Raw genomic sequence first — 25,642 nt, forward strand, 5'->3', positions numbered from 1 at the left:
TTCGGTGCGAATTACTTCCGTATTCTCCTTAGCCATCCCGAAGATGCGAGCTTCGGAGTCCCACATCATTGTGAACCCTTGGTCCAGCGCTAGACCGGGTGAGAACAGGTGTTCTGCTGCATCCTGTCGACAGGGTGCAGGCAGATTGTGTTTCATGTCGACACACAAGGATGTTCAGATAGCGTTCGGAAGTGGATGTGAACCTAGGTGCATGTTAGGAGTAGCTAGGTGCAATTCGTGTGTTCCAAAGGAGACCAAGAGGGCCGCAGAAAAGGTAAAAAAAAAAACAAAAGATAATAAAAAAAAACCAGTTGGAAACTGGCAGCCGAGAGCACAAGTGAGTGCGAAGTCGGATCAACAGGTTGCAACCTGCACTGGGTACGTACAACATGTCTTCTACCAGCATAAACACAATTTCCTCATCAATCATTGCTGCTAACATAATTGTTCCGAAACCCTCCGCCTTGGTATCAGCACCATAAGCAAAACCTGAAATGGTAGGGTTCCAGTCGCTATCTTCCTTGCTCTGCAATATTGTGAAGTACTCCGCACGCGCTGTGATGTGCGCATTAGTTCCAGTATCAAAGTACCATCGAGTCGGATCATAGTCTTTCAGAGCTCGTTTTACTGCTTCTCCAATGACAACATCGCGTTTTCCCGCGTGTCCTTCACCCTCATTTGTTGATTGCAGTGGTTTAGACTTGGGGGTGTTCTGAGCATATTTGGCTTGTGCGGTCCGTCCGCTGGTGTTTTCTCCCAAGCCAGCACGGCGCGCTTGTAGTGGTCTGTTCCTCCCCAATGGAAATAACCACTACCTCCTGATTTGTTGCGTTTCTTGTCTCCACTAGCTTTTTTTCTTGTTGTTTCGCTGCACGCCACTCTGCTTTACTTGACTTTAACTGGTTTGCTTGTTCCCAAAAGCGTTGTTTCCCCAGTCTTTACTCCGCAATTCTGCTGTCAAAATCATCTCACGAACCAAATCAGGCGTATATTTGCCCATGCTGGAGCTAAAAAGTACTTTCCGGCGTAATTCGTTGTAGCAGGGTAGTGCTGGTAAGCTCCGTAGCATTCTGTCTACCATTTGCAAGTCATTGACAGGTGAACCAAGGTCTGCAAGCCTGTTCTTGATGTCGAACAGCTTGTAGAGGTGGCTTCGGACGTCGTCCTTTCCTCGCAGATTCGTCTTGTGTAGTTTGTATCGCAAGCAATACACTTTCTGCGCCGTCATCGCTGGGTTCGACTTGCCCTCGTAGAAGTCCATGAGTTCTCTCCACATCTCGGTGCCCGTCGGCTTCGCCATCACCTGCTTAGCCAGTCTCATGGAGAGCGAGCCTTGAATAATAATCTTGATCTTGGTTTGCTTTTTCTTGAAGTCACCTTTCTTCTCGTCGTCCCAGCTCGCGTCTTCGGTCTCGCTACCCGTAGTGATGCCATACAGCAAGATTTTCTCGAAGGCGTTCAGGATAGCGTGCTTGTAGAATGTCCAGACCTCGCTGTCCCACCTGACAGGAGGGTAACCTCCTGTTGGGGTCATATACGGTACAGATCGGGGTATAGGATCAGCCAAATTACCCTAGCAGTGATCAGAAAGTGATCAGACAGCTCATCCAGGTAAACAAACGTGTATTACTCTCCTCGATTAGGTCTACCTGCTTGCTATAGCACCTCCTCATTCAGCCCGCCAGGATCCTCATCGGGCTAGGAAGCGCTGTCAGTTGGCAGCTCGACTGCTGCAGGCTCCTCATCCTCGGAGTCATCAGCAATGTCATTTGGTATCTCAACCGGCATAGGTAGCTCGATTCGTTCGCGTGGTAGGTGGCGGGCGCGCCCTCGAGGAACGTCAGCAAGACGCTGTACATACTGTGCAGATAGCGTCTTAATGACACCCACAAAGCTCGCCATACTTGGGCGAGGCTTAGGAAACTGACTATTGAGCTCCCTATTAAACCTCTCAAGAGGATTATTCGTCCGCGCAATGAGCTCGTTGTTTAGGCCGGCAACATTCCAGACACTCACATCGTAATACTCCAGCCACGTTCGCTGAAAATACCCCCAGAACCCTCGCCACTTAGCTTTCGAATAGGATATCCCAGCCTCACCGCAACGCTGGCGAATTTGACGCTTCACCCACTTGATAGCTTGCTCTATCAAACAATGCTCAACGACAGTCAGCATGTCAACGACACCACGTGTCATAGCGATGCAGCACTCCTCCTCAGGAATCAGAAACCTCTTCATAGCGCGTCTGAGCGGCTGCTTAAGGTGAAATAGACACCCCAGCACAATTGCGTTGGGAAATTGCGTCTGAATCGCTTCAATTAAGGCGCTCTCAAAGTCGCACACGACTTCGGCAGGCTCTAATTGCTGATCTGTACCTTGCACTACAAAATGCACCATGTCCCAAAACGAATCGCCACTACGAGAAGTACTCAAAACGTAGTAAACAGGTACAAAAAGTCCTGAAGCTCTGTCGTGCACCATGAAAACTACGCACTGTTTGTACCCTGATGGTACACAGCGAAATGTACCGTCACCAAAAAGCGTAGTTCCATTGTAGCGTAGGAGGTTGATAAGGGTAGGGTGGGCCCAGCCGATCAGTCGTGTAGGTTTGCTGAGATTCTCGCGGTTCATCGTGATATAGTGAAACTGAAAGAACGAGGCAGCTTCGTTCAACGCCGATGAAAGTGGTGGAATTTCAATCGCTCCATGTACATCTCCACTGAAGTGCTTGCTTCTTGCTTGATAAACACGCCGAAGCACTTGGGTCTCAGACAACCCACGCACCACATGCTCATTATTCGCACCATCAAACTCGTTGCGGAGATCTTCCCAAATACGTCGCGCAGGTAGCGCAACCTGATCAATTGCTAGCATGTCCGCTCTATCCTTCATCAGACCGGTGACATCCACTAGGCTACTACCAGCAGCATCAACCTGGCGACAGGTGTGAGGGCGTCCTGCCGTGTAGCCCATGGTAGCGATGAAGAAAGCCATCGTGCCACGGCAACCTTGGCGCCAATGAGAACAACGGTAGGATATCTTCCTGGACGACGCCCACGCGCGGGTGTACTTGAAGCCGCGAAAGTAGCACGTGGTCTTCTCTTGCCGCACTTGGCCCCTCGGGCGGCTTGATATTACGCTGGACAGCGTCCCCACGTCACCAGGAGGTTCAGCGTTGCCCGCGATAGACTGCGTAGGTGCCTGCATGTTACCGAATGAGCGCTACTTCACAGCGGTCCCGCAGGGACCACCGTTCCACGTGGTCGCCTTAGGACCGTGCATTTTCAGATCTCACACCTGATCATTTCAAAACGTACATCTGTTCACAAAGCAGATCTGTACCGTATATGACCCCAACGAGGTTTTACCGACAGGAGTTCCCGACGGACCGATCTTGAAGCCCTTGCGCTTGCTCTTGCCGCCGTCGTCAGAGTCGGACGAAGAAGACATCTCTGTTGCGGCACTTACGCTCTTGGAGGCTGCGTTACTTGCGGTCATAACCCTGCTGAAGCTCGTACTCGAGCCGGTGCCGAACGATAAGACACACAACTTGTTAGGTAGAAAGGAAATCTGAGATTGAAGCCTGCCTACACAGTGCTTCCTCAAGTGCGCACTCGGTGTTGCACTTTCTACCATCACTCTTGCTGTTATCGTATACCTCGTAAATCTAATTACAGTATACTACTGTATACGTCGTGCTGTTGAAGGCTGACTCCAACACAGTGACACTGCGATATATTTTCAGCAGACTATGGAGAAATGTTTCGGTGCGTTTCTGTATGAACACTTACTAATATGGATTGATAATCTGATTTTGCATGCCGAAAATATGGAAACCTGCCTGCAGTAAATGCAGGAGCTGTTCTGTCTCGTCAATGGCTTTGGACTGAAGCTGAGTATTTAAAAATGTAGTCTCTAACAGGCTTCTGTGAAGTCGTGCGGTAAGTTCGTGAACGAGAAGAGAATTGCTCATGATCCTGAACGAATTGAAAGTATGAGGTCGATGCCCGAACGAATGACCGCCGGAGAGCTACAACAGTTTCTCTGCGCGGTAAACTGGATGCGAGAGTATAGTGGGTCTAACTTGACTCACTACTTTTGCTTACATGTCGCGTTACGTGTATGAGGAAGCGTAAGTACTTAGTAATTACTTAGGTTAATTATACTTGAGTACACAAGTATAATATAAATCAGATAAGACTCCAAGTGACTTAGATTAGGTAAAATGAGAAGTGTATTGTTTGTAAATTGATCTTCCTCCTGAATCTGCTAAAAACTGTTTATCATCTATGAAAGGAGTTGACAGCGGCTGGCTGTCAGAGCCCCGCTAATATGCATGTCTCTGATTGGTAGAAAGATGCTGCTTTCTACCAATAGGATCTTTGGGTATGTGTGGACCACTCATTGTGGTGGCCCACTTCAATGTATCCATTGGTGTGTCTTACACCAAGGTGAGGAAGTATCCAAAACTTTTAACAGATATCCTATCTGTTAAATTCACAAGTGGCTTGTAGCCACTTGTACGTGTAACCCCGTTACACCATCCCCCCCTTAAGGTTAGACGCGCGGGGTCTCCGCACGTCAATCTTCTGAATTGACCATTCGTCAATTCTCCGCGTTTGGAGAAGAAACCCGCGCTCATTCATCGATGAGCACGCCTCAAAAGAAGAAGACCTCGAAGTCGGTGGGGAGTCATCTCTCCATCGACGACTACTTCGAACGCCAGAAGGCGCAGTATGGCGACGTCGTCGACTTCGACGACGACGATGAAGATATGGAGGGCGAGGAGGACTCGGCCTCAAAGGGCAAAGACTCAGTGTCGAGCGAATCGCTCGACCCTCATGCCAAGAACATTCGCCCGCGTGAAGGGGACGAATCGGACGCTTCGAGTTCGAAGCGTTCGCGAACTGAGAGTGATACCCCACTCGCTTCCGCTGGGGCTCTCAGTTCTCCGCGCGCTGCAGCAGCAGCGCGTGTTTCCAAAGCTCAAGGCTCTCCGCGCGCTGCGCCTGCAGCGGCGATCCGTGGATGCCGTCCGCGTCCGAGATCTCGGACCGGTATGGGAACTCGGTACCTCCGAATGAGGTGCCGCTGTACGTATGTAGCGCCATCAAAAATGACGCCGTGGCTCCCGAGCTGCACTTTGATGCGGAAACGCATCAAAGGCGCGATTACTACATCGGACTCTTTCATGAGCTCCGATGGTTTCAAAGCAAGAAGACATCTTCTCGCAGCAAAGTGCCCGAGTGGCAGGCACTTTGTCAAAGTTGGAACGTTTTTGTTGAAAACTTCAACAAGAAGCCGAGTGCTTACCGTGATCGGATTAAGCAAGCGCGTGATCGCTTCGAGACGTACTCGAAGCGTGGAAAGCTGGAGCAACTTCATGTTGCTGCTGAGGAGGCAAATGTGCCGTGCGCTGTGCCCGAGGGCTTTCAGTGCGCGAAGTGCTTCCCAGGCGCGGTCCGCTTGAGCGACCGCGACATGAACGGGTACACGTCGTTCCGTGCGCCCGAAAGTCTCAAAGAGCTCCGTGCTAAGTTCTTAGCACGTGAGGGTTCGGGCGCTGGCGATGATCGCAGCGCTCGTATTACTTCCGCTGCCCCAGCGCGGACGGCTCCTCGTACGCCCTCACCATTCCGGAACGTCCTCCAGCAAGACGTTCCGCGGCTCCCATGTATCTCGATGGGGAGGAAATCCTCTCCAACGAATACGAAAACGAGCCCCTTGAGGGTTCGTTTTCGGGATACTATGGTCAACGACCCGCTCAACAATCCAGCGGGTTGAGCCGCGGGCGTCACGGATCCGCGGTGGCGGGGGTGGGAACACGCCCCGGGTATGATCAGCCCCGGGCTGATCAGTACGCGTCTCTCCATGACCGGGTGGAGCCCGCCGTGGAGCGTCTACAGGGCGCTGGGTTCGCCGCCCTGAAACAGGAGCTGGCGAACCAGAAGGCCCAAGTCGCGGCGGTCTCGCAGACCGCCTCGAATATCCAGGTCGAGCTGGGGACCCAGATGAAGGGGTTGCTCCAGCGCGTCCGCGCGCTGGAGGAGAGGCTCCTCGTTGCCGAGGCCAAGTCCTCCGCTTCTGCCTCGGCTCCTGCCGAGGCTTCGGGTCAGCCGAGCTAGATGGCTCGTGCTGCAGGTATGGCTTCAGCCGTCCGACGTAAAAGGTCGGATGGAGGCGCATGCTAGACGGTATGTCTAGCGTGTATGCGTTGCCGTGCCGTGCCAACACAGCGAACGGCCCGATGAAGCGCGGAGCAAGCTTACTTGCTCCGAAATCCGAAACTGCATGTCTAGGCAGGTTTTGTGTAGCTAACAGAACTAATGAACCAACTTTAAATTCATTTGTGTTGCCTCTGCCCACATTGTCTGCGTTCAGCTTCTGTTGATCAACAGAAGCTGCTATTGCATCCTGGACAAACCGAATTACGGCTTGTTTTTTGGTAATGAAGTTGGTCGCATCCGAGCTGAAGTCATTCAGCTCGCTCTCCGCTAGAGGCCCGGCCTCTGCATGGTTCTTTGCGGTGTCTGCGCCCTGCGTAGACCCGTGGTCTTTGTCCTTGTTGTTGGAGGAGTCTGCGCAGGACGCAGACTCATGTGGTTTGTTCGTTGTTGCAGCTGACACTGTGCAAGTGTGAGCGGTTTTCTGCGGCTGCTGTATTGCGGTCGTAGATCCTCCCCCACTTAAAGTGGGAGCCATCACTCCGAGTAAACTCGGTAGACGTGGATGCCGCATGGCATTCACGTAGAACGGTGTATGCCCAGTCGAGGCATGCACTGAGTTATTGATGGCAAACCCTGCCATCGATAGCACTCGCTCCAGTATTGGAACGAATGAGCGTAGCTCTTCAAAATGTCGACGAGCACGCGATTCACGCCCTCGGTTTGACCGTCAGTCTCCGGATGATCCGCAGTCGACATTGAAAGCTGGCTCCCAAGAAGTGTAAACACTTCTTGCCACAGGTGCGCTGTGAAGCGCGGGTCTCTGTCCGACACGATGTCGGTCGGCATGCCATGGTGTTTGAACACCATGTCGACGAACAGACGGGCCGTCTGCTTCGCGGTCACTTCTGCCGGTACCACAGCAAGATGGTACATCTTGCTGAAGCGGTCGACGAAGACCACAACACCGGTATTCCCTCCGCTGTCCGGGGGGAGACCAAAGATGAAGTCCAAAGACATGGACTTCCAACACTCCGACGGAGTCGGTAGTCATTGCAAAGGAGCCTGCGCGAATGGCGCAGGCTTTACGCGTTGGCATACCTCGCAAGCACGGATGTACTTGCGCACCCACTTATACTGGTGGTGCCAGTAGAAGTCGCGCGTGAGAAGGACGTATGTCTTCTCACGTCCGAGATGTCCCGCAGTCGGGGCGTAGTGATACTCGTACATGATCCTGAGTCGCAGGTCATGATCGTTCGGTACGACAACGCGATCCGCGTTGTCGTCGACTGCATTATAAGCACGTACTTGCACAAGTACGTGGCCAAGCCAAGGAACCGCCTCAGTTCCTTGACACTTGAAGGCGTTGGCCATTCGTTAATCACTCTGACCTTTTCCGGGTCAGGGCGAACACCATTCTTCCCTACGAGACACCCGAGGACGGGTATCTCGCTCGCCCCGAAGATACACTTCTTCAGGTTCGCGTAGAGCTTATGCTTTCGCATAAGCTCAAGTAGCTTCCGGAGATGCACCCTGTGCATCTCTACGTCGGTCTTCCCGTCCACAGCCCGGCTGTGGATGAATACATCATCGAAGTAGCTCGGTGCGAAGTCGCGCACCGAGCGCAACAAGTGCGTCACGCACCTGTTGAAGGTCGCAGGGGCGTTCTTAAGCCCCTGTGGCATCACTAGCCACTCCCAGAGCATGCTGCTTGGCGTGCTCACTGCCGTGAGAGGTATATGGCTCTCACGCATTAGGATCTGATAGAATCCGTCTCGCAAGTCGAGAGTACTGTAAACGGTGCTCCCGGCCATCGAATCGATGATAACATCTTTTCGCGGTATCGGCGTCTGCGCCGGTACCGTCGCATCGTTCAGCTTGTTATACGCATGAACGATGCGCCATCCGCCCTGTGGCTTCTTGACACAGAACGTCGGAGCACTGTGCGGGGACTTTGATTCCCGCACTTGTCCTGCTTTGCGACGACTTTCAAAGAAGTCGTCGATTGCTTTCACTTGCTATCGCGGCAGTGGCCACTGCCGCGTGACACAGTATTTCGTGCTGAATGCCTTTGTCCTGCAGAAGCTCCGCAGGAATCTCTTCCGGGAGTACGTCTTTGTACTCCCTCAATAATTTGTAATAGGGACTCGACTTCAGCAAGTCCCAACCTTGTTCCTCGAAGCGCTCTCGCTTCGTCTTCGCACTGAGAGTGTCTTCACTCTCCGTGGTACTTCCTATGAAGAGCTGTCTCAGCTCTTCGCTCTCGCTCTCGTTCTTTCGCTGTTCGAAAGAACGCAGACCTGCTCGATGCGTCCATCGTGCAAGTCGCGCGTGAAGCGCTTCCAGCCATGAGCTGGAAGCGAAATCAACTCCGACGCCGTCGTCGGAGGATTAGCGAATTCCATGTCACGATACTGGAATCCAGTATCGGTGCGCGTCAAGACGCTTAGCGTCTCGACGTCCGGCGTCACCGCCTCAGTCTGCCCAGCAGCCTGCTTTTGATGCGTCTCGGTCCCGGACCGAGACTTGCGCAGCGTTCTCCGCTTGCGCCGTCTTCTTGTTGTGCGGAGCCCGGCTCCGCACAGTTGTTCTTCTGGTCCAGGCCCGGCCGTGGACAGTTGTTCGCCGGCGGACCCTGTCCGCGGGCGCGCGGTATCAAGCCCGGCTTGACCGCGTTTTCCTTCGTGTAGCCCGGCTGCATGGTAATGTGTCCTTTCGCCGGTAGACCCTGTCTGCGGGCGCGCGATATCAAGCCCGGCTTGATCGCATGGCGCTTCGTCGTGCAGCCGGGCTGCACGACAGCATACAAATTGCGTCAGTAGGGGACGTTTGTAACCGTTCGTACTGTTTGCAGCGTCAACTCCCTTGATACGCCTTCGTCACGTCGACGCCATTCATTGGCGGAGCCCCTCATGACCGAGGGTGCGTCGGCTCCCGGAGTCGACGCGTCGTCGTCGACCTGACCTCTTCGGGTCAGGGACTGTCCCATGCGTACTTGAACGTGGGTATTGGTTCCCGGAACCAGTACATCTTTTTATTCTGACGTCGACAGCATTGCCGACGTTGGTCTCACTTGTGCGCGCCCTCGCGCACTTCCTGGGCACTCTGGGACAGCAGCATGAAGCGCTGTCTCGACTGGCGAGTCGCGCGCACCTGCTAGTGCGTGCGCTGCGGTAACAGGGCCATTGCTCTCTGTTCCGCTGTCGCGGCCGAAGCCCACGAGCGTGCGCTTCTTCCTGTCTATCACCGGATCATGCTGTGCAAGCCACGGCATGCCCATTACCACGTCGAACTTATCGTCCAGGTCCAGGACGATAAAGTGTTCGACACACACTCGTTGTTTGTACGAGAAGTGCACGTTCACGACGCGCTTCTCGGTCTTCACGATGGCACCTGTTGCCGGTCGTACCTCCAGAAGACTTCGAGGTACATTTACCTCCTCGAAGTCAAGTCTCGACAGGCTTCGTAGTCGAACAAAGTTGTTCGACGCGCCTGAATCTACCAAAGCTCGAAGAGAATCACTCGCTCTCTTCGAGTAAACCTTCAAGATGACTAGGTTGGGCCTGTCATCTTGTTTCTTGCAGCGAGAGCTAGTCTCACTGGGGGCTGTAGTCCTCAGTGTCGCGTGCCCGATGTCGGCACGCGCGACCGCATTACCAATAGGGCGCCCTGCGCCTACTGGATGTTCACGTTTTTTGTTGGTCCGCGGTGATGCCTAGCATCGCCACGACGGCCACCTCCAGGGGGCATGGGAGCTGTGCACTCCCGTGCAAAGTGACCGATCCTTCCGCAACGGAAGCATCGCACGTTGCCTCCCTGCTGCTGGTAACCAGCAGTTGTTGCGTTCGAGAGGTCCATTGGTTCCGGACCTCCCGTCCTCGCTACCGGGCGCGGTTGCGGCCTCGGCACATTGGCATGGAGTTTAGCCTGTCGCAGGCTGAAATCTTCTTGCATGGCAAGGGTGATTGCAGCTTCGAGAGTACTCGGGTACTCTCGGAAGAGATAGGTCTTCCCGGGCCCATCTCTCAGTCCCTTCATGAACATGACGACTTTAGCCGCCTCGTCAATTGGATTGGACACGATATTTGATACCAAGTATCGTGCGCGCTGCGCGTAAGCATGAACGTCATGCTTACCCTGCTGAAGGTCGAGGAACTCCGCCCTCGAGCGGAACTCGTTTTGCGGGGGCTCAAACGCTTGCTTGAGCTCCTCTTTGAACACTTCGTACGTGCTGAAGCACGTAGGATCGGAGAGCCGGCGTCCATACGCCCAACTCCTTGCGCGTTCGCCAAGGCAACACATGGCGATCGCGACCTTCGACAGCGGCTCGACGATGCGTCGAGCCGCTATGGCTGTGTCGAGCTCGACAAGCCACCGGAGGAGAGGCTCACCCTCTCTTCCCACGTAATTGCTTACGCTCAATTTTAATGATTGAGCACGCGGTGTCGTCCCTGACGACGCCGTCACTGAGGAAGTAGCATCACGCTGCTCCTTCATGATGAACCCCAGAGCAACACCATGTTGCTCCGTCGGCGATAGCGTACGCAGCATTGTGGCTATCGCCGCCTCCCCAATCACTGTTGACAGTCGTTGGAGGGCCTCTCACTCTGGGTCAGACAGGTGGGGGCAGTCCGCGCGTGCAACATGCGTTGCAGGCGTATTAGAGCTCTCCATGGGCACCTCCGTGCTCATGTGGTTCTCGGCTCCGCGTTCGTACACCTCGTACGAACGTCAAGCAGTCGGTCGTTGGACGGACTACAAATTGCTTCCAGGTGTAGTGGGTCTAACTTGACTCGCTACTTTAGCTTACACGTCGCGCTACGTGTATGAGGAAGCGTAGGTACTGAGTAATTATTTAGGTTAATTATATTTGAATACACAAATATAATTTAACTTAGATAAGACTCCAAGTAGCTAGTTTAAGGTAAAATGAGAACTGCATTGTTTGTAAATTGATCTTCCTCCTAAATCTGCTAAAACTGTTTATCATCTATGAAAGGGGTTGGCAGCGGCTGGCTGTCAGAGCCCCGCTAATATGCATGTCTCTGATTGGTAGAAAGATGCTGCTTTCTACCAATAGGATCTTTGGGTATGTGTGGACCACTCATTGTGGTGGTCCACTTCAATGTATCCATTGGTGTGTCTTACACCAAGGTGAGGAAGTATCCAAAACTTTTAACAGATATCTTATCTGTTAAATCCACAAGTGGGTTGCAGCCACTTGTACGTGTAACCCCGTTACACGTAGATCCTCCCCCACTTAAAGTGGGAACCATCACTCCGAGTAAACTCGGTAGACGTGGATGCCGCATGGCATTCACGTAGAACGGTGTATGCCCGGTCGAGGCATGCACTGAGTTATTGATGGCAAACGCTGCCATCGATAAGCACTCGCTCCAGTATTGGAACGAATGAGCGTAGCTCTTCAAAATGTCGACGAGCACGCGATTCACACCCTCGGTTTGACCGTCCGTCTCCGGATGATCCGCAGTCGACATTGAAAGCTGGCTCCCAAGAAGTGTGAACACTTCTTGCCACAGGTGCGCTGTGAAGCGCGGGTCTCTGTCCGACACGATGTCGGTCGGCATGCCATGGTGTTTGAACACCATGTCGACGAACAGACGGGCCGTCTGCTTCGCGGTCACTTCTGCCGGCACCACAGCAAGATGGTACATCTTGCTGAAGCGGTCGACGAAGACCACACCACCGGTATTCCCTCCGCTGTCCGGGGGGAGACCAAAGATGAAGTCCAAAGACATGGACTTCCAACACTCCGACGGAGTCGGTAGTCATTGCAAAGGAGCCTGCGCGAATGGCGCAGGCTTTACGCGTTGGCATACCTCGCAAGCACGGATGTACTTGCGCACCCACTTATACTGGTGGTGCCAGTAGAAGTCGCGCGTGAGAAGGACGTATGTCTTCTCACGTCCGAGATGTCCCGCAGTCGCGACTTCACTGCGGTGCGCAGTGAAGCATGGTCGGTGTAGACCACGAATGGTCTACTTCCAAGCAAATACACTCGGAACTTTGCGAGTGCGTACTTCATGGCAAGGCGTTCCTTGTCATGCACCGGATAGTTGCGCTCAGCTGGCTTCAGCTGACGCGATTGGTAGTAGACGACACGATCACGGCCCTCGTGATCGTGCTGCATTAACGCGCATCCGATCGCGAAATCGGATGCGTCACACACTACGTGAAATGGGCGATCTTGGTCAGCCACTGCCAAGATCGGCGCCTCAGTCAAGCCCCGCTTGACTGCTTCGAATGCCTTTTGGCAATCGGGTGTCCAATTCCACACAGCTTCTTTCTTAAGAAGTTGTGACAGCGGGCGGATCTTGCCCGCATAATCCTCCACGTACTTGCACAAGTACGTGGCCAAGCCAAGGAACTGCCTCAGTTCCTTGACACTTGAAGGCGTTGGCCATTCGTTAATCACTCTGACCTTTTCCGGGTCAGGGCGAACACCATTCTTCCCTACGAGACACCCGAGGACGGGTATCTCGCTCGCCCCGAAGATACACTTCTTCAGGTTCGCGTAGAGCTTATGCTTTCGCATAAGCTCAAGTAGCTTCCGGAGATGCACCCTGTGCATCTCTACGTCGGTCTTCCCGTCCACAGCCTGGCTGTGGATGAACACATCATCGAAGTAGCTCGGTGCGAAGTCGCGCACCGAGCGCAACAAGTGCGTCACGCACCTGTTGAAGGTCGCAGGGGCGTTCTTAAGCCCCTGTGGCATCACTAGCCACTCCCAGAGCATGCTGCTTGGCGTGCTCACTGCCGTGAGAGGTATATGGCTCTCACGCATTAGGATCTGATAGAATCCGTCTCGCAAGTCGAGAGTACTGTAAACGGTGCTCCCGGCCATCGAATCGATGATAACATCTTTTCGCGGTATCGGCGTCTGCGCCGGTACCGTCGCATCGTTCAGCTTGTTATACGCATGAACGATGCGCCATCCGCCCTGTGGCTTCTTGACACAGAACGTCGGAGCACTGTGCGGGGACTTTGATTCCCGCACTTGTCCTGCTTTGCGACGACTTTCAAAGAAGTCGTCGATTGCTTTCACTTGCTCTCGCGGCAGTGGCCACTGCCGCGTGACACAGTACTTCGTGCCCGGCACGAGATCAATCTAGTGCTGAATGCCTTTGTCCTGCAGAAGCTCCGCAGGAATCTCTTCCGGGAGTACGTCTTTGTACTCCCTCAATAATTTGTAATAGGGACTCGACTTCAGCGAGTCCCAACCTTGTTCCTCGAAGCGCTCTCGCTTCGTCTTCGCACTGAGAGTGTCTTCACTCTCCGTGGTACTTCCTATGAAGAGCTGTCTCAGCTCTTCGCTCTCGCTCTCGTTCTTTCGCTGTTCGAAAGAACGCAGACCTGCTCGATGCGTCCATCGTGCAAGTCGCGCGTGAAGCGCTTCCAGCCATGAGCTGGAAGCGAAGTCAACTCCGACGCCGTCGTCGGAGGATTAGCGAGTTCCATTTCCTGATACTGGAATCCAGTATCGGTGCGCGTCAAGACGCTTAGCGTCTCGACGTCCGGCGTCACCGCCTCAGTCTGCCCAGCAGCCTGCTTTTGATGCGTCTCGGTCCCGGACCGAGACTTGCGCAGCGTTCTCCGCTTGCGCCGTCTTCTTGTTGTGCGGAGCCCGGCTCCGCACAGTTGTTCTTCTGGTCCAGGCCCGGCCGTGGACAGTTGTTCGCCGGCGGACCCTGTCCGCGGGCGCGCGGTATCAAGCCCGGCTTGACCGCGTTTTCCTTCGTGTAGCCCGGCTGCATGGTAATGTGTCCTTTCGCCGGTAGACCCTGTCTGCGGGCGCGCGATATCAAGCCCGGTTTGATCGCATGGCGCTTCGTCGTGCAGCCGGGCTGCACGACAGCATACAAATTGCGTCAGTGCGGTACGTTTGCAACCGTCCGTACTGTTTGCAGCGTCAACTCCCGGAGTTGACACGCCATCGTCACCTCGACGCCATTCATTGGCGGAGCCCCTCATGACCGAGGGTGCGTCGGCTCCCGGAGTCGACGCGTCGTCGTCGACCTGACCTCTTCGGGTCAGGGACTGTCCCATGCGTACTTGAACGTGGGTATTGGTTCCCGGAACCAGTACATCTTTTTCTTCTGACGTCGACAGCATTGCCGACGTTGGTCTCACTTGTGCGCGCCCTCGCGCACTTCCTGGGCACTCCGGGACAGCAGCATGAAGCGCTGTCTCGACTGGCGAGTCGCGCGCACCTGCTAGTGCGTGCGCTGCGGTAACAGGGCCATTGCTCTCTGTTCCGCTGTCGCGGCCGAAGCCCACGAGCGTGCGCTTCTTCCTGTCTATCACCGGATCATGCCGTGCAAGCCACGGCATGCCCATTACTACGTCGAACTTATCGTCCAGGTCCAGGACGATAAAGTGTTCGACACACACTCGTTGTTTGTACGAGAAGTGCACGTTCACGACGCGCTTCTCGGTCTTCACGATGGCACCTGTTGCCGGTCGTACCTCCAGAAGACTTCGAGGTGTATCTACCTCCTCGAAGTCAAGTCTCGGCAGGCTTCGTAGTCGAACAAAGTTGTTCGACGCGCCTGAATCTACCAAAGCTCGAAGAGAATCACTCGCTCTCTTCGAGTAAACCTTCAAGATGACTAGGTTGGGCCTGTCATCTTGTTTCTTGCAGCGAGAGCTAGTCTCACTGGGGGCTGTAGTCCTCAGTGTCGCGTGCCCGATGTCGGCACGCGCGACCGCATTACCAATAGGGCGCCCTGCGCCTACTGGATGTTCACGTTTTTTGTTGGTCCGCGGTGATGCCTAGCATCGCCACGACGGCCACCTCCAGGGGGCATGGGAGCTGTGCACTCCCGTGCAAAGTGACCGATCCTTCCGCAACGGAAGCATCGCACGTTGCCTCCCTGCTGCTGGTAACCAGCAGTTGTTGCGTTCGAGAGGTCCATTGGTTCCGGACCTCCCGTCCTCGCTACCGGGCGCGGTTGCGGCCTCGGCACATTGGCATGGAGTTTAGCCTGTCGCAGGCTGAAATCTTCTTGCATGGCAAGGGTGATTGCAGCTTCGAGAGTACTCGGGTACTCTCGGAAGAGATAGGTCTTCCCGGGCCCATCTCTCAGTCCCTTCATGAACATGACGACTTTAGCCGCCTCGTCAATTGGATTGGTCACGATATTTGATACCAAGTATCGTGCGCGCTGCGCGTAAGCATGAACGTCATGCTTACCCTGCTGAAGGTCGAGGAACTCCGCCCTCGACCGGAACTCGTTTTGCGGGGGCTCAAACGCTTGCTTGAGCTCCTCTTTGAACACTTCGTACGTGCTGAAGCACGTAGGATCGGAGAGCCGGCGTCCATACGCCCAACTCCTTGCGCGTCCGCCAAGGCAGGACATGGCGAACGCGGCCTTCGACAGCGGGTCGACGATGCGTCGAGCCGCTATGGTTGTGTCGAGCTCGACAAGCCACCGGAGGAGAGGCTCACCCTCTCTTCCCACGTAATTGCTTACGCTCAATTTTAATGATTGAGCACGCGGTGTCGTCCCTGACGACGCCGTCACTGAGGAAGCAGCATCACGCTGCTCCTTCATGATGAACCCCAGAGCAACACCATGTTGCTCCGTCGGCGATAGCGTACGCAGCATCGTAGCTATCGCCGCCTCCCCAATGACTGCTGACAGTCGTTGGAGGGCCTCCTACTCTGGATCCGACAGGTGGGGGCAGTCAGCGCGTGCAACATGCGTTGCAGGCGTATTAGAGCTCTCCATGGGCACCTCCGTGCTCATGGGGTTCTCGGCTCCGCGTTCGTACACCGCGTACGAACGTCACGTAGTCGGTCGTTGGACGGACTACAAAGTGCTACCAGGTGTAGTGGGTCTAACTTGACTCACTACTTTAGCTTACACGTTTCGCAACGTGTATGAGGAAGCGTAGGAGTTTATTAATAATTTGAATTAATTATACTTGAGTCCACAAGTATAATATAAATCAAATAAAACACCAAGTAGCTAGTTTAAGGTAAAATGAGAACTGTATTGTTTGTAAATTCATCTTCCTCCTAAATCTGCTAAAACTGTTTATCATGTATGAAAGGGTTGACAGCGGCTGGCCCGCTAATATGCATGTCTCTGATTGGTAGAAAGATGCTGCTTTCTACCAATAGGATCGTTGGGGAGGTGTGGACCACTCACTGTGGTGGCCCACTTCAATGTATCCATTGGTGTGTCTTACACCAAGGTGAGGAAGTATCTAAAACTTTTAACAGATATGTTATCTGTTAAAATCACAAGTGGCTTGTAGCTGCTTGTGGGTGTAACCCCCTTACAGAGAGAGTATTGTTGACTACGCACGTAATGTAGCCCTACTACAAGCGCGTCTTGGCACGGCCCTAGCCTCAGGAAAATGGACAAAGCGAATCGGGAATTGGGATTGCTTTGACTGCCCACGAACGCCAAGCATTTGAACAAGTGAAAACGATGTTTAGTGACTCTGCAACCCTAGTTTTCCCGGATGACGATGCGGTGACCCGCCTTTTGTCCGATACAAGCGCCTACGGCTGGTCCTTATTGTTACCCAGATGACAGACTGGCAGCCAAAATTTGTGACGGAGCAACTCCATAAACTACTGACATGTCTGAGCGAGAAACTCACCGGCTCGCAGCTTAATTGGAGCGTGCTCGGGAAGGAAGCCTTCCCAATTATCACCGCATGCGAAAACCTTGACTACCTGTTGTTTCGACCTCAGTAATTTCGGATGTGTTGTGATCACAGAAATCTTATTCACGTGTTTGCCCCGGACAACGAGAGTAAGAAGCATGTACGGGGCAAGCTGTTTCCTTGGGCTTTAAAGATCAGCGACTATCAATACATTATTGAACACGTTAAAGGTCCCAAGAATGTTCGGGCCGATATTCTTTCCCGCTGGGGAGGCAACCACGACTCGGTAGTTCGGATCAAATGACTTTCTGTCCAAACCGCGCGCAAACCAAGAGTACTGCTACTACTCAACAGCCTGTGCTACGCCCCCTCGACAATGGTGGGTTTGTGTGGCCGTCGTATAGTGACTTTCGCTAGGTGCAACGCTGTTTGGGGACACCTGTCGATGCTCTTCGTGACGCTAATGGATTGCTACGTTGTATGAATCGAATATGAATGCCATCGATAGCCGCAGAGCCAGCTTTGCATCATTGCCCACTATGGACGGCAAGGTCGCCGGGGCCAACACGCAATGGTATCTCATCTCAATCGCATCGTTAAAATTGCAGACTTCTCAATGATTGTTTCACATTTCACAAACGCGTGTTTGATGTGCCAACACGTGAGAGGAGGAAGGGTGGTCAGAAGACCATGGGGGAGACAATTGAGTACGACGAACGAAACGTGGTTTTGTACTTCGAATTTCTTTACCTAGGCGAGAGTTACGGGACACTAAATATATGTTTGTCCTAAAGGGCCATGCCATGCCACACATTTCGTCAAACTAGTGGTCTGTGAAAGCGCCAATAGCAGCGTTACTGCTGAGGCAATTTTGGTTCGGCACAGCCGCTTTGGCTGCCCTCCTCTGTCGATAAGCAACAATGGCAGCCATTTTAGGAAAGGGGTGGTCAGTGAACTCAGGCGGAGGCTAAAGATCCAGCAGACGTTTACTCCAGCATATTGCCCATAGATTAGTGGCTCCGTGGGGCGTGTAAATCGAGATATCCTACAACTCCTACGAGCTACGATCCTGGAGTATAAATTTTCTTACAAGCATTGGGCCTACCTTATTACTGTGGTACAATTGAGCTTAAACCATACCCCGGTTCCGTCACTCGGAGGTAAGCCCCCGCGGAACTTTTCACGGCATTACCTTGCCCGTCGTCACTCTACAATTTCTACAATCCCGGCAGCAAGGCGGTGGTGCATGTTCCTCGTGAAACTGAAAAAAAAACTCGAAAGGTCTTAGACAGTTATACGGGCCCGTATTCAGGTCATACACAGACATGTACAAGATGAGCGCCTAAAGTAACGCCCGCTAAACAAACGCAGAAAGCGAGGCATGCACACCGTCAACTTTGATGTCGGAGACTACATCCTTCGCTCTCGTATTGATGAGAAACACGAAAGCAAACTCCAGGTGACGTGGCCGGGACCACACACCGTTGTCTGGACCGATTTCCACTCGTCTAGAATCCGTCATTTGTCACTGGACATGAGTCTGATGTCCACGCGTCTAGGTTGCAGTCCTATGCGGACAACAGCCTCAACGTAAGCGAGGAACAGCTTGAGCACATCGCCGCACAAGGCATTGTTCTGGCTTTGAACGAGATCGTGGGTCATCAATGAAACACTTCCGTCAAGGACTATGAGATTCGCGCCAATTGGCGTGGTTTAGAGCCGATGGAGGACTCGTGGGAATCGTGGTACCTTTGCGTAGCGAGGTCCCTGCTCTAGTTGACACATACACTGTACCTCAAAAGCCAGAATAATGCACTGTATTCAGACCTCTCAAAATTAGGCAGAAATATATACCTAACTAATTTGACCTCGATTAGGTATTTTGGGAAAATTCTGAATAGGTAGTTCTGAAGTAGTTCGATACAAATGGCTCAATCCAAATTAGGCATTCAGGTGGTATACTTTATTCAAGTGAATTAGCTACGTGGACTCCTAGCGACGCGTTCAGCTCGATCGACCAAAAAGAAGTACTGCAGCGACTGGAGTTGGCATTCCATTGCATAGTTGGTTAGAGCTGTTCTCTGCGGGTTCTTGACTTGCTTCAAGACGCTGAACTCACTCTCAACTGAGTGAGTGCCGGGCGATATCGCCGCCACTCCAGCGACGAATGCGAACAGTAACGTGTAATTGCCTTCGCAGTTCACATCAGACCACGCATCAAGAAACGAATATCGATCAACACTGTCAACACGGCGATGAAAAGAAGTGTCGACCTTGTATCGCTCGATCATATCATGTCTTTGCTTCCAAATGTCATGCGTTGCTGTCGGACCATACGCAGCATTCAACCGAGCCTTGTGCGTCTCAATGAGAATGCGAAACTGGAGACAACAACACTTGAACTCAAAGGCTGAAGGCCAAGCTCAGCCTCGTATTTGGGGATCCATTTTTGTCGCTGCTGCAGGGGGTGATTTTAGTTTGCACAAGGGCAGTGTTGACGCAGCGGTTTGCACCAGTGACTTTTGGCTGTGGTGCGGTCTGTTGGTCTTCACGAGCACCCTTCTTAAACCCTCGTCTTGATCCTTTTGTCTTCCCCATTCGTGCTAGGAGGTGGAGAGCGCCGAAAGGTGGAATGCCCGGGCAGCAACGCGAATAGACTGCGAGCTAGGGTGGTTTCAAGCATGTCTGCAATTAGGTATTTTAAAAAACTAGGATTAGGCATTTTGCACTTTCCCTTCACACACTACCTAATTTTGAGAGGCCTGACTAGCAGTACAGTATATTATAGAGCTGGTACAATCGATCAGGAAAAGTGCGACAATTCCATATTTTTCATATGGAATTGTTGGTAATGTGCACCGCGAGTGTAGACAGGACTGATGGTATTGTGTACCGCCAGTGTAGACAGGACGGACCCAGCGAAGACTCGTCCGGAGATGACTCCGCGGTGTACGAGTTGACGGTGGGTACGCCACGTGCCTAGCCGTGATGTGGTTGGATAGACCGAAGACTAGCACTGAGTCCTCGGTAGGGTAAACAACATGATGAGAGGCATCAAGGAGCACAAGGGAAACAACAGGAAGAGGAGGACAGTAACGTAGATTTAGGCTTAACGATAAATCTTACTTCGGCATTTGCCCTCTTCCACACAAGCACCAAAAACAACAGGTTAACAGCCGCACACACTCTAGCCCACGACGACGGACATGACGACGTCCAGCAAGAAGGCCGAAGACATCCTGGGAAGCGTCAACTACTTCCACTGGGAGTTCGCTATGCGGATGACGCTGGCGAGGAAGGGGTTGCTGGCGTACGTGCAAGTGGTGAAGAACCCAAGTGAGGTCACCGAGGCCTGGTTGCTCAACGACATGAAGGCTCTCGGACTCATCGCCCAAGGGGTGGCGGTGGAGCACCACACGAAGATTCGGTCGGCCACCTCGGCCATTCAAGCGTGGAATACTCTGGGAGAGTTTTACAACCGGACGACGATGCATAACCGTGTAGCGATGACTCGTCGCCTCCATGAGTTCAAGATGGAGGAGGGCTCGACGATGGCGAAGCATCTGGACAAGTTCGACGAGCTCATCGTGGGCCTGCAAACGCTGGGCGAGCCGCTGGACGATGGCCGACAACTCGTTATTTTGCTGAGCAGTCTGCCTGCTGAGTACGAGTTGATCTCATCAATCGTCGAGAACTGCAAGGACGTGACGCTCATCGAGGTCAAGGAGAAGTTGCTCAAGGAGTACGAGCGACAAGAGAAGAAGGAGTCTTCGGAGCGTGCGCTGAAGGCTACCTCGTTCGGAGGTAAGGGTAAGAACCAAAGGTTCAACAAGGTCGGCAAGGGGTTCGACCGGAAGAGCAATGGCGGACGAAAGCTCGGCAGGTTCAAGGGCGAGTGCTTCAACTGCGACAAATTCGGTCACATGAAGCGGGACTGCCCGGAGCAAGTCAATGGTGACACCAACGAAGACTCAGTCTTCGCTGTTGGTGAGGATCGGTCGGCAGGGTGGCTGATCGATAGCGGTGCGACGGCGCACATGACGCCACACCGCGACGACTTGTTCGAGTACGCGGACATGTCGGCGGACATGTTTGTGACAATCGCGGATGGAAAGAAGATTCGCGTGGCTGGGACGGGATCAGTAGGCTTGACGGGCATCGACAGCAAGCAGATCCGAATGGTGGAGGTACTCCACATACCCGGCCTCGACCGACGACTGCTCTCGGTTGGAAAGTTGGCTGAGCGCGGCATGAACGTGGAGTTCCAGCGCAAGTCGTGTGTCATTTGGAAAAAGTCGACGGCGATCGCTTCGGGGAAGAAGATCGGCAAGGCGTACGTGTTGGAATGCCAGCAGGACATGGCGTACGACACGGAGTACTCGGGGGTCGAAAGCGGGTGGGACCTTTGGCACGCTCGCACGGGACACCTCAACGACGACTCGTTGGCGAAGACTCGGCAAGCCACGGTTGGGCTGCTGATGACCCAGAAAACGGTTAAGACCCTATGCGGCGGGTGCATGAAGGGCAAGCAGACGGTCGCGCACTTCCCGTCGCGATCGTTAACGAAAACGACACGTCCGCTAGAGCTCGTCCATACGGACGTGATGGGCCCCATGAAGACGAAGTCTAAGGGCGGGGCCAGGTATGTGCTCACCTTCGTGGACGACTACTCGCGGCACGTCGTGGTGTACTTCTTGACTAAGAAGAGCGAGGTCGCGGTCAAGTTCAAGCTGTTCATGAAGCTGTACCAGAATCAGTGGGGAGAGCGCATCAAGTGTCTGCATTCGGACAATGGCAGCGAGTTCGTCAACAAGTCGATGGACGAGATCTGCCGGCAGAACGGGATCATGCACCAGTAGACCGTCCCGTATAGCCCTCAGCAGAATGGAGTGGCAGAGCGGATGAATCGTACGATCATGGAGAAAGATCGGAGCATGCTGCATTACAAGGGTGTGACCTCGTTGTGGTGGGCAGAGGCAGTCAGCACGGCAGTGTACTTAATCAACCGGTCGACCAACAGTGTGCACCCAACGAAGACTCCGTACGAGTTGTCGTTCAAGGTGAAACCTCGGTTGGACCACTTACGTGTGTTTGGATCGATCGGGTATGCACACATTGACAAGGCAAAACGCACGAAGTTGGAAGCAAAGAGCTTCAAGTGCATGTTCCTGGGGTACGCCGAAGGCTCGAAGGGTTACCGAGTGTACGACTTGGAGTCAAACAAGGTGAAGGTGACCAGATCGGTGAAACTCGACGAGCGAGAAGTAAATGGCATCTACGACACGGCGTCCACCGAAGACTCGGTGACCATCCAAGTGACGAAGGATGGAGAGGATGCTGCATTACCGGACCCTGCGCAGCAACCTACGACTGATAACCCATTGGAGTCAGTGGGAGACACCGCCGAAGACTCGGAGATGCGGGAGGCGGAGTTGAACGAGTCATCGGTGCAGGATCTGACGAACTTCCAAAGGGTGGGAAATCCAGCGATGACTGAGGAAATGGTGTTCCGCCCAAAACCGGAACGAATCCGGCGCGTACGTGAATCTGCGATTCTTGGAGATGGATTAGCAGGCACTGAAGACTCGAGGATGCGCAGCAGCGAAGACTTGGACAACGACGATCACTTCTGGCCTCCATCGCCTAAGCCACCGAGGTGACGAGGATAACCTACTTGCAGAAGCTGTGTTGGCGTACGCTGCAGATGTCGGTGAGGCGGACGGCCCGCCAAGCACGTATCAACAGGCGATGCGTAGCAACGAGTCTTCGGAGTGGATCAAGGCGATGAACGCGGAGTTAGAAGCACACGCCGACAATGGGTCCTAGACGATGGTGCAAAGGACTGCGAATGCTCGGCCGATCGGATGTCGATGGGTGTTCGCGAAGAAGCGCAACGAGCACGGCCAAGTAATCAGGTACAAGGCTCGCTTGGTGGCGAAAGGGTTCAAGCAGAAGTTTGGCGTAGACTTCTTCGAAATATACTCGCCAGTGGCCAACATGAACTCAATCCGAGTTGTGTTGTTGTTGGTGGTGGCGAAGGCGTACGTGGCCGAGCAGTTGGATGCGGACACTGCGTTCCTCAACAGCGGACTCACGGAGCGCGTGTACATGGAGGTGCCCTATGGCGTCGCGAACGCGAGGAACATGATGTGCAGACTCGAGAAGGCGATCTACGGTCTGAAGCAAGCAGCGTATGCTTGGCACAAGACTATCCACCGAGTCTTCGTGAACATCGGATTTCGGAGTTGCGGTGCCGACCAGTGCGTCTACGTCAAGGGCAAGGATAACAAGTACGTGTACATCTGCCTGTACGTGGACGACATGATCATTGCGGCCAAGACGACTACCGAGATCCAGGAGGTCAAGGTGGCGCTCAAGAACTCGTTCAAGATGAAGGAGTTGGGCGAGGCCAAATTCATCCTTGGTATGGCGATCAACCACGACTACATGGCCAAGACCCTCATGATAATGCAGACGCGTTACATTGACGACGTGGTGAAGAGGTTCAACCAGCAGGACGCCAAGGTGGTGGTGAACCCGTGCGAGTCGGGCCTGAAGCTGACGAAGCCTCAGTCACCGACGACTCACGCCGAACGTGAGACAATGCAGGTAAAGCCATACCGAGCACTCATTGGATGTCTGTTGTACATCACAACGTGCACTCGCCCGGATGTGGCATACATAGTCACACAGTTGTCAAGATTCTTGGAGAATCCTGGGCAACAGCATTGGAAGGCTGCGGTCCGAGTGCTCCGGTAACTTAAGAGCACCCGAGACGTCGGCATCATCTACAACGGCAACGAGGTGAAGATCGTGGTCGAGGCGTACACGTACGCGGACTGGGGCAGCAATCTGGACGACCGCCGCTCGGTGTCCGCTCGGTGTCCGGAACGATGGTGATGATCAGCGGAGCGCCGGTGGTCTTCAAGTCGAAGTACCAGCGCACGGTGGCGCTAAGCTCGGCGGAGGCCGAGTACATGGCACTCGGACTGTGCACCCAGGAGGTGCTGTGGGCCCGAGCCATGCTGAAGGACCTGGGCCACGAGCAAGTGGGAGCTACGCGAGTGTGGGAGGATAACCAAGGTGCCATCGCGTTGGCAAGTAACGCAGGCTACAACGCTCGAACCAAGCATGTGGACATCAAGCACCACTTTGTCCGTGAGAACGTGGCGGCGCGGGGAGTCATCGCGGTCGACTACGTGCCGACGAATGATCAGCACGCCGACATGTTAACGAAGGCTGTGGAAACCAAGCGCCTGCAGTACCTGCTCCAGGCGAGTCGAGTCATCGCCAAGGCTGCTCAACACTAGCGGCGAGTGGGAGTGTTGGTATTGTGCGCCGCGAGTGTAGACAGGACTGATGGTATTGTGTACCGCCAGTGTAGACAGGACGGACCCAGCGAAGACTCGTCCGGAGATGACTCCGCGGTGTACGAGTTGACGGTGGGTACGCCACGTGCCTAGCCGTGATGTGGTTGGATAGACCGAAGACTAGCACTGAGTCCTCGGTAGGGTAAACAACATGATGAGAGGCATCAAGGAGCGCAAGGGAAACAACAGGAAGAGGAGGACAGTAACGTAGATTTAGGCTTAACGATAAATCTTACTTCGGCATTTGCCCTCTTCCACACAAGCACCAAAAACAACAGGAATTAAATATCAGGCACAAAATCTGTAGTTGTGTACGTGTGTCAGTCACATCACGTTCATAATCACGCAATGTAATCATGGGTAAAACCATGCAATGCAAGCAAATCTGGAGATCCAAACAAGGGGCTGTACAGTGGATAACAGGGTGAAAGCCTTGTTGGCATCTGCAGTAGATGAGACGTGACGCCACTCATGCGCCAGTGTTTCTCTCTCACATGGCACGCCTAGCATCAAATCTGCACGGCATGCATGATGTGTAGCCTACTAGATGCGCTGTTACAGGGAGAGGCCTACGAAATAAAACGGCCAGCAAGCCACTGTAGAACAATCTAGCAGGGAGCGGCCGACTCCCCCAACTGTGGTTTTTAGTGAAACGCTATAGTGAGGCAGTAGCTTAGACACGTGTTCGATGCTCGCGGCCTTCAGTCTGACTTGAACAACTAGCTGCACGTGTATAGCCTTTGACTTAACGAGCTGCTCGTGCTGTCTTTTCGCGTTGCATCTACACTCGGGTTTCAGTGGCCCCTATGTTGACTGCGGGTCTGGTGCCAGTGTTTTTGCTTTCCTGCACGTTGGTTAGCTGTAGTGATAGACGTGTGCCGTTTAAGGAAACATATTACGGTCTTTCCTGACCCGTCGTTGATAGAGTCGCTTGCGAATGACTTCCTTCGCTCTCCTCATTTGCTCGGTGAGAATTGTCTGTGCGCCCGTCGACTGCTAGCTTGATGCCACGGGCGTCACTCCGCGAGAGGTAGGCGGGAGCATAGAGTCTTTTAAAGGGTTTCGCCCTGTGTTCTCTTAAGGCACATGGAAAAGAGAGCAAAACAATCGATCGGAGTGACGGCTGTCAACAGTGTCGACACAACACTTTAACTCATTCAGTACATTCTCAAACGAACCCATGCGGCTGCACCGCGTCGGCTGAGAATGAAGAATGATGCCACGCGGCAGGGTATTTCCTTCCTGAAGGGGGATCTAACCACTCCATGGTCAGTGGTCGCGGTCCGGGGCGAAGGGAAGTGTCTTATGGGACATCGTACGATAAAACCTCGTGGAATACTGATACATGAACTCGAAAGTCGGCAGGCGTGATGTAGCTGCTCCCGAGATCGTCGCATTATGGTGGTATTCGTTGTGGATGATTAGCCATGTGCAATCCTCTCTCTCAGCGAGCAGTGGCTAAACTTA

The 25,642-nt window shown here is 53.5% G+C and overlaps 1 protein-coding gene across 1 annotated transcript in view; it reads right to left on the reverse strand.

Annotated features, from left to right (window-relative positions):
- IUM83_19447 (succinyl-CoA:3-ketoacid coenzyme A transferase) overlaps positions 1-25,642 on the reverse strand; it is a gene marked incomplete at both ends in the record, with an annotated part of 44,502 nt that overhangs the window by 1,728 nt on the left and 17,132 nt on the right. The window contains one exon of the mRNA XM_067944497.1: positions 1,079-1,521. Coding sequence (XP_067789573.1) covers positions 1,079-1,521 — 443 coding nt within the window. The remainder of the gene's footprint in view (positions 1-1,078; positions 1,522-25,642) is intronic.

The sequence above is a fragment of the Phytophthora cinnamomi genome (genome assembly GCF_018691715.1).
Source record: "Phytophthora cinnamomi strain GKB4 chromosome Unknown Contig51, whole genome shotgun sequence".
Lineage (NCBI taxonomy): Eukaryota > Oomycota > Peronosporomycetes > Peronosporales > Peronosporaceae > Phytophthora > Phytophthora cinnamomi.